This window comes from Bombus terrestris, chromosome 1 (assembly GCF_910591885.1).
Source record: "Bombus terrestris chromosome 1, iyBomTerr1.2, whole genome shotgun sequence".
Classification (NCBI taxonomy): Eukaryota; Metazoa; Arthropoda; class Insecta; order Hymenoptera; family Apidae; genus Bombus; species Bombus terrestris.
Genome location: NC_063269.1, coordinates 12,564,510 through 12,574,594, shown reverse-complemented (window position 1 = coordinate 12,574,594; position 10,085 = coordinate 12,564,510). Strand labels below are relative to the sequence as shown.

Genomic DNA, 10,085 nt, shown 5'->3' with positions numbered 1-10,085 from the left:
GGTCGATCAATAAGACGGGTCAGCAGTCGTTGCCTCGTGCTCGTGTTGCGGCAGTCACACTGTAAAACAGAGAGGGAACGCCACGTTTGCGCCATAGAATCTAAGCTTCGTGCGTTTCATCTCCGTCAAACACGTGCATGCGTATTGTCATGAGGAACTTTCGGATCCTTTGGATATGAATCCTTCCATTAAACGAGAGTTTTGTTCTTTGCTATAGTGCTTTAAGTCAAATATTAATAGAAATAACTTGTATAGATTGATTTGCGTAAATGTGTATTTTAGTGATATAAATATTCGTTTTGTGAAACATTTCTGTTCAATTGATTTGAATAAGAATGTATACATTGTTGAAAGTTTTAGTTTACTCAAACGAGGAAGATTATTTATTGATTCGTTATACTGATCAGCATAGAACTTATCATCAGCATAGAATTTATTGTTGAGAAAATGTTTGTCAAATCATTTTCGATGTTTGTAGCTTAATTATCACAAGGATTATTCACAAAGTAAAAATTGATTTTTAATATTCAGATAATAAAAATAGTCTTTTGCATTAAAAACCATGGCTTAAGAAACTTAAACTCCAGCGAATAGGAACGGAAGAGAATCATATATTAAATTAATAGTTTAAGAAATGAACAGTTGTTTATGCAGTCGGGATGCATTACAGTTGGAGAACATTAAGTATGTAATATATAATAGGTTCTGTGCGAGATCATCATACCAATTAATTATATCATAATACAGTTGAAGAAATACATTCTATGCCTCATTTGCAAGATATTCTGTTCTATACTTTATCTCTAATTTCATAGAAAAAATTTAGTTTCAATTCAAATCACTATTATACTGAATCGATAACGTCGCATGCGAAACGAAAATAGTAGGCGGAGTCGGGTGATCGTCAAAATGTGAATTTCGAAAAAGCGATGAATGTTACATCTATTCTGTACCTTGTCGGTGTTAATATATAAATAAAATAGGGAATTGTATGATCAATTACCGGCTGATAGAAAATTACTTCATTGACCAAGGAAAAAATAGACGTAACATTAAAAATGGAGCTCTGTCTTACGTTCTGGAATATCAATCTCGAAAAGAATCAGAGTATCTCTTATGCCGCTACAATTTATAACGTCGTTATAAATATCGCGACGCGACGATTGAAAGTCTGTTTGAATCATAGGTTTAAATACGCTCCGTTCATTCAAGCAAAACTTTAGTTAGTGCTTAATTAAATAAACCTCTTGGCATTGAATTTATTTATCTGAACATAAAATCTATTATTTTTATTACAAAATTTATAAATTATGTCCTTGATATCTTTATACATCTATCTTCATTTATCTTTTTATATTTATATCTTACCATCAATTAAAAATAATTATGCTCTTAATTTATAGCAATTATACTGTGAATTGAAAATAATTGTACTATTAATCTAAAACAATACTATTTACTCATAACAATTAAATTAATGATTTATTTTACCTTTATTTTATTTTTAACTCTAATATTAATTAAATCTTCGAAATTTTTGAAATAGTATTTTATTTCTACTTAATTTTATTTTGTAAATTTCAGTGCAATATTAATTTTTCATTTAACTACTTCATTTAAAGTCAACACCAATGCAAAGTGTAACTATTGAGTGTTTGTGCCAAAAAGTCAAAAAATCAAAACGTGTTCATGGATTTGAGGTAGCAAATGTAATCAAATCGAAGGCAACGGGGTCTCGTTATACATTCATGCGTGCTATAATTAATATGTCACATGGTTTAGTTCCTTCGGTGATAAGTTATAAAATTATTTGAATTAACATACTAGCTTAATATCCTTGTTAACGGCTTGAATGTTGAGATTTATGTGTAATGTTGTACAAATTATTGACAAATATTATATTTAGTCACCTTCTCGTGATGAGACCTGGTAATTGATACTGTTTTCCAAAGATTAATTTTTACATTATTTTTATGACAATCAATTCATCTTTGAAAAACGATACCAAACTACGCAACCTATAATTTAGTCTAGATTATCCAAAATTCTTTTCAGAGTCTTTTGATGATCTAGATTGGACTAATAATTCATCGTGAGATGCCATGGTATGCAGACGCTTAGTTAGATATACCTTACAATTAGAAAATTATAAACACCCGCCATAAGACGCCGTGGGATATCGCAAGAATATCGTGTGGTGTGTGTGTTACGTTCTATTTAGTTGCCGCGTTCGGTATCGTTAACTGACGTTTAATGCAACTGGCAATAAGCTCCACTTTCGGCTAATCTGCTATGTGCGGGAATACTGGCACGGGAAAGAATTAAAGTTGTTCGAAAGTAAATTAACAATATGTAATGATTTATTTAAATCTTACTCGATTTCGATATTGACAATGGACTGACAGACTGACGGATATAAAATTCTTCGGTTGACAAAATGATGATTCTTCGGTTAACAAAATGTTGACTCTTCGATAGACAAAATGATAACTAACTCTTCGATAAATAAAATGATAATTAACTCTTCGATAGACAATGGTAATTATTCGGTTGACGAACGGTATTTAATTAATAATATTCGATAGACAAACGGTAATTAATATACTGATTTCTCTGAGTCGCTACATTTGTTTATATCTGTCGGAGATGAAAAAAGATCGGGGTCTTTCTTTTAAAGGTGTCTGGGAAGATCCCCAACGTTTGTTCAACTGTCGACTTTGTTTACAACTTAAATTGTCTTAATATCGTTATAAAAACATAATTAGGTAAATATAAAAACATAGTTAGATAAGTTTTCGCAAGATATAGCCTTTAGCGGCTTTAACTGCCTTTCACTTCAAATACTGTAAACACAGTTTCAAATAAACGTTTTAAATTACCTTGATTTGAAAGAAATTATCAATTTTACTTTTGAGCTACGGATCGCGCGTGGCGCAGGACGTGGCAGTGTATGTTTTGTTTTAATGAATTTTAAAATAAACATATGTATCTAGACTAAGTCCACTGTACGCACTTATTCTACAAAAATACGTTGTCTAACTTAGAACAAAAAGCTAAAAGCTCCTTTACCCCATTCTTTTAAATATTATATTATTAAATAGAACAATTAATTTAATAGAGTATTTATAATTTCATTTTTTAAATTTCGCTCTTTGATACGAAAGGCTGCCAATAGAGCTGCGATCGAGTGTACTTTAATTTAAGTAGGTTTTAATTCTAAGATTTAGATTAAGTTAATTTCAATCCTCATTACTGGATGACTAAGGACGGCGAAGGATGGTGAGATGAACGACTTATTCTTTGCTTTAAGTCTTATTGTTAGTTTTAGAGCTTAGTCTAGTTTTAGACCTAAGTCTTAATTTTAGTTTGTATCGTTAGTTTTAAACATTATTATTTAGTTTTAATTTTAAGTCGCGTCGTTTGTTTTAAGCCTTAGTTTTGGTATATGTATTTGCGAAAACAGAATACTTGATTGATATATTATGTATTTATCCATGGAAGTAAGATTTTTGTGAACTTTTGCTCTTTTCGTTGGGCTTTTGCTTGTTCCATTGAGCGTAATTTGTCTGCCTGAGTTATCAATAAATTGTCTTGCAAGTTTGTGATTGTAAGTCAAACTACTTGATAATATATAATTAATAATTAATCGGAGAATACAAAGATGAAGATAGAAGAGATTAAAAAATTCATTTCTATGCTTCAGATATATTAAATTGCGATTTCACTTGAAATTAATTAAACACACTATCAATCTGAATCATTTAACTATCATTGTTAAATTATTTGTTATTTTGATAGCGTGTAATGCTTTCTGAAATATTGTAGGAGGATAGAGTTCTATACTTCGTTGTGGTTATAGGATATCCTGTTCTATATTTTATTTATAATTTCGTACAAGACTGCAGTTTTAATTGAAACCAGTACTATGCTAAATCGATAACGTCGTATGACACATAAATGGTAAAGGGGTTAGGTGACCCCCTAAACGTAGTACACAAAAAAACATTGCGTGTCACGTCTATTCTATTCTTAGTTCATGATATTACCTCGTTTGTGACTTTACTTCATCTGTACATATACACACGTATATCGACACAAGATAACTTTGCCCAAGAATATCGGTAAGAAAGAAAGAGACGGTATGATAGCAATAAATTCATCGAGGCACTCTCTCTATGTAGAAATACTGATTTCAGGTAGTAACAACCTAAAGCTGTCAGAGGAGTTTTGGCATTCCGTTAATCGTGAATAAAACAACGATAATACAGTTTGTGATGTATCTACAAAACTACTGAACATAATTGTGATTACAAACAGTATTACTACAGAAACAAAGGAATTATACTGGGCTAGAATATACTGAATATTAATATGTCTTCCCTCCAAAAGTCGATTCTGAAATCGAAATTACCACCATCAAGTGTCAATTTTGGAATTGGCTCTAGGTTAGATTGTTGACTGACGTAAATTTGAGATGTTAAATGAAATCTTATCAAAATTAATTTCCTCATAATAGCACTTTAAAATAGTTTCTAACATGGATTTAATAGAAAATCTTAAATTTCATTGTTACTGTAGTTTGTGTATTTTAATTTTCATTATCAACAGGGTTAGCAAATCAAAAGGGTTTCAACGTAAGAGAGATTACGACCCAGTTCAATGGATCCCATATTTTGATCATTCTCAGGATGTAAAAATAGGAAATGACACATTTCATATATATACTAAGGGTACAGAGGGTCCGACATTAGTATTGTTACATGGAGGTGGTTACAGTGCGTTAACATGGGCAGAATTCACTGTAGGTATTAATTATTAAATGTATAAAATACAGAATAATTTGGATATTGTATATGTTTCAGAAATCACTTATGACTATGGTAGTATGCAAAGTTATGGCAGTTGACCTCAGAGGTCATGGAGATACTCAAACATCAAATGAAGAAGATTTATCTTCTGATACTTTAGCAGAGTGAGTAAAATTTTTAGTCAATTACGAATATAAATTATATATATATATCTACATTTTGATTGGTTTTTCTGTCTACTAGGGATGTTGCAGCAATTGTGAAAGCAACAACAGAAAATGATCCTGTAATCCTAGTGGGCCATAGTATGGGTGGTGCAGTAGCTGTTAGAGCTGCATCATTAATATCAAATTTGTGTGGATTAGGAGTTATCGATGTTGTTGAGGGAACAGCTATGGATGCATTAGCATCTATGCAAAGCTTTTTAAGATCTCGACCATCCAGTTTTGGTTCTATTTCTCAAGCCATAGAATGGTGGTTAGTATTTTTAAACTTCATAAACATAAAATGATTAAATCTTTGTGTGTCTTTCATGTAGTTTTTATTAGTTATCAAAACTTGCTATTCTAAGCAAATTTTTCAGAAGGAAGGTACATTTTTGGCTGATCCTGTACAAACTAAAATGTTATTTACTTCTTTAATGTATATTACATATTTGTGTTGTATAATAAAAAACGAGATTATAGAAGAATGTCTAATTATCCACATTTTAGTGTACGAAGTGGCCAAATCCGTAACATACAATCAGCTAAGGTTTCAGTTCCTGGACAAATAACAAAGTTAGTACCTGTATGCATAATATATTCAGGTATCACAGTTGTGTTTTTACTGGTTTCTCATGTTACAATTTGTATTGATATAGCACTGAAACTAATAAGTTAGCCACCCATGATATTGATTCATTATCACAATCGTCGTGCGAGTGTAATTCAGAGCCTATGATTTCGCGAGAGGATATTATTCAAGAAGAAGAACCAGTAAATATGCCACCACCACCTGCTCCAACTAGTACTACTGCTACTAAAAAATATGTTTGGAGGATAGATCTATCCCGAACTGAACAACATTGGTTTGGATGGTTTAAGGGTTTATCAACAGCATTCTTAAATGTACCAGTTCCAAAGGTACTATTGCTAGCTGGCGTTGATAGATTAGACAGAGAACTTACTGTTGGTCAAATGCAAGGTATAATTTATTAACTTTGAAATTTGTATCTAATATTTATGAAATGTATTAAAACTAAATTTTCTTGATATATAAGGTAAATTTCAAATGCAAGTATTACCAGCTTGTGGACACGCGGTACATGAAGATGTTCCAGATAAAGTAGCAGAAGCAATTGCTACTTTTATGGTTAGACATAAATTTGCTGAATCAGTATCAGATTTCCCACGGTAAATTTAATTTATAAACAATTAGCAAAACGTAATATTATAATATGCATTTTCATATGGATTTATTATATTTTTTATTTGTTCCAGAACATTTCCTGCTTGTTAGGATTGTATGAAATGATACAATGGACCCTTTGTCAAGTAATATGGTGGAAAAAAATTCAATGAATTAGTTAAAATGAGCATTTTATTTATTTAAAAAAGATATGTTCACAAAATATATATGAATACATGTGTAAATAAAAACATTTTCTCGACAAGAAAAATAAATTTGTTCGACATAAAAGATATATTTGTTAAAAATAAATTTGAATATATTTATACAAAAGACGTAGGTATAAATATATAAAAATTGACGATAGTACACGAAACGTATCAAATACAGTACAAACGTTACATTATCTGTTTTGAAATACCATGCTGTTGAACATGCATTTATAGACAAAATAATGCTACTTTTATAATGTAGTAACATTTACAAATTCATCCTTCGATTTAAAATTTTCAATTAAAATACTTCAATGTGCTTTCAATATTTCGTAGTTGTGCACATGCAGTATTTTACTATTAATCAAATCCGAAACTAGTTAAGTTTTTTATAACAACACACGGAACTCCTGCACGACCAGCATTTAAGGGAGCAACCTTAAAATATTTTAGTAATATAAATATCTATGAGATATGCCTAAACATTATACGGATGAATAATATTCAACATATACTCACTGGTTCCCATTCATTAAGATGTGGGTCATATGCTTCAACAAGCGTAAGATATTGTTGACCATCATAACCCCCTACAGCCATAAGTCTATCACCAAGCACACAAACACCAACTGCATCTCTGGGCACACTCATTGGCGCTACCATAGTCCATGTATCTGTTTTAGGATCATATCTAATAATCATAACATTTATGTATTAATCACTAATACTTATAAGTACATTATTTTTTATATTATATTAAATTCTTTATATTTCTTATACATACATACATATATATATATATATATACCTTTCAACACAATCAAATCTGCTAGCATTAGGATTACTAGAAGGTGCATCATGACCACCTAACGCATAAAGACATCCGTTTACAACACCAACGCCCACACCACCTCGTCGTTTTGACATTGGTGCACATGGTGTCCATTTATTTGTGTGGGGATCATAACATTCTACAGTATTTAAACATGAACTGATATCCCTTCCACCTACAGCATATAATCTGAACATATACATGTAGGGTATATAATATAACGATATGATCAAATACATACCAGATTATTTAGAAACTCACTTATCATTTAATACAGCAACACCAACTGTAGATCTTTGTATAGACATAGCAGAAACTGAACTCCATTGACGTGTAGCTGGATCCCATCTTTCTACAGTATCAAGGAAACTCCAGCCATCATGACCACCAACTGCATATAAAGGTCCACCTAACACAGCTACCCCCAATCCATGCCTATGCATATTCATAGGTGATAATGTACTCCAAGTAGATGTTGAAAAATCAAAACATTCCACTGTATTTAATGTTTTCAATCCATCCCTTCCACCAGCAACTATTAATTTTTTATCAACGACAACAGCACCAAATTGAAGTCTTCTACCACTCATTGCAGCAATCGATTTCCAAGCATTATCACGTAAAGAAAATGCATCTATAGAAGTAGCACCTAACAGAAATAATGATAAACTAATTAAATATCCATTTTGCAATTTTGCCAATTCATTTACCCTTATTAGCATCCATTCCTCCAACAGCTAACATATGACCCACTGTGGCTTTCCTGGGTTTTGTACGTCCTGACTGAAGTAATGGTCTACGTTCAGGTAAAAGATGATATTTCAATGCTTCCATAACTAATTCCTGTGCCAATCTTTGATCTTTGAACATTTCATTGCTTTCAATATTGTCTGCTATAAACTGTATGAATACATATTAAGTTTACACTAATATTGTAATATTTATTTAAATATGGAAAAGTGTTTAACTTACTGCAGGAGACAATAGGGGTAACTTCACGAGGCTTAATAACTTGCTTGCATCCTTTCGTCTACTTTCTGAATCATATTCTAACCATGTCATAAGTGCCTAAAGTATTAGTATTAAAAATAATCATTGAAAATTAAATTAAATTTCTTAATATTCTTTCTATATATAGATGTTATAAAATTTTACATGAAAAATAATTTCTTCTGAAGGAACATTCAGATCTTCAGATTCTAAAAGTTTGGCAACTTCAATGGCAGATAATAATAAAAATTCTTGATTTTTTGTAACTTCCATAAAATGTTTAGTTGTATATGCATTGGCATGATCTAATAAATCTAAACAACCCTGTGTATCGGCAAACATCCTTATCCCTAAGCAATTACTTGGATGAAGTTGTTTCCTGAGAAATTGACAACAGGCCTTAACAACTGGATTCAATTGTAGCAAACACGCTGTTGCTAAAAGAGTCTCTATACTATCTTCTCTTAATTCTATGCAACCTGTGTTCAAAAACATAAAATTAAATTTTCCGATATTCACAGTTATTCACATTTATTTAAAACCTTTTATACAAATTATTATACCTGTGTAACAATAACAAACTAAAGTCCATAATGCATCCCCATCAACACCTGTTAGTTCAACTTCATTTTGTGTAGATTCTCTCAGAGAACTAGTAAACATGGCAGCAAAATATTCTGAACTTGCACTAAGTACTAAACGATGTGCAGGGAAACGTTTTTTTCCTGAATTAAGAATAATACTGTATAATAATATATAATAATATAATATATATATATATATATATATATATATATATATATATATATATATATATATATATATATATATATATATATATATATATAATATTATAATCACAAATAAATAATTACAAATCCTTTGTATCAATTCAGAATCAAATGACTCATTGCTGAGAGACAAACATTATTTGAAGACAAAGGAATCTTACCTGCAATTAATATAACATCTGTCAATTGTTGTTCATGTAAATATTTTTCCATAACTTTAAAACTATTTTCTGCGTGCTTTGACACGCGAAAATTTTCATCTTGTGATGCAGAAATACTAGATACCATGCTTGAGATACTATGTTCACTAGCAGATCCTTCTTTGTTTGAGAACAGGAATTCAAGCTCGACTTTGTTCGATCCCGCTCCGGTATGGCTTATTCTTGACATTTTTGTGGAAAATGATTTTAATTACTTTTGTACGAGCACGTTTGATTTCCTCAAGGCACTTATTTCGTGGAATTTCTTTAATTTTCATGCGATCGATGCTTTCTTATGCACTCAAGCTTGACAATAACAGATCACCACGCTTCACCTTGACAGTTCGAAATTTAAAACTGGATGTAAACAGTGAATCGGTTTAGGTACGGTCAGTGACCAGCTCTGTTCGTTTCTTGGGTCAGTGCACTCCATTTACCAGAGTTCAATATAGGATGAATTGAGACAAAAAAATCAATGACTCTTTGAAACTGCAATAAATGAGCTATTTATGGTGAAAGTTCCAATAAAACTATACATTTACGTATTTGTGGATGACTAAAACCATATTTCATGTTTTAGAGAACAAACTATTGTGAAAGCTAAAAGCAACAGCATTCTTTTTGTAATAAAACATATATTGAGAAAATATGTTAACGTATTAATTTATAAATTCAAATTTACCAACTTTTGAATTTCTTGACACTAATGAATTGATATGTATTTCATGCCACTAATAATGTTTCTGATAAGGTGAATGATTCAGATGAATGTTATGCATCAATTCTAGGTTATATAGTTTCGATATTTTACTGTGTGCACAATATTTGAAAGTACACATTGCATTTGTATGACTCATTGAAAA

General features: G+C 30.9%; 2 protein-coding genes across 2 annotated transcripts; one reads left to right on the top strand and one right to left on the bottom strand.

Moving 5' to 3' along the window:
• Nucleotides 1–3,962: 3,962 nt before the first annotated feature.
• LOC100643963 (protein phosphatase methylesterase 1) lies at nt 3,963–6,354 on the top strand. Its single transcript, XM_003393380.4, has 9 exons — nt 3,963–4,121; nt 4,197–4,445; nt 4,609–4,801; nt 4,863–4,972; nt 5,052–5,285; nt 5,522–5,587; nt 5,671–5,993; nt 6,070–6,202; nt 6,290–6,354. The coding sequence occupies exons 2-9, from the start codon at nt 4,372–4,374 to the stop codon at nt 6,306–6,308; spliced, it is 1,152 nt and encodes a 383-aa protein (XP_003393428.1). The 5' UTR covers nt 3,963–4,121; nt 4,197–4,371; the 3' UTR covers nt 6,309–6,354.
• A 304-nt stretch (nt 6,355–6,658) lies between these two features.
• Nucleotides 6,659–10,062, bottom strand: LOC100650873 (kelch-like protein 5). The gene is made up of 10 exons (XM_048406412.1): nt 9,909–10,062; nt 9,184–9,711; nt 8,795–8,956; nt 8,397–8,710; nt 8,214–8,309; nt 7,952–8,141; nt 7,503–7,890; nt 7,218–7,430; nt 6,929–7,100; nt 6,659–6,847 (listed from the first exon to the last, which is right to left on the bottom strand). Exons 2-10 carry the CDS (start codon nt 9,410–9,412, stop codon nt 6,770–6,772), a joined length of 1,842 nt encoding a protein of 613 aa, XP_048262369.1. The 5' UTR covers nt 9,413–9,711; nt 9,909–10,062; the 3' UTR covers nt 6,659–6,769.
• Nucleotides 10,063–10,085: the final 23 nt, after the last annotated feature.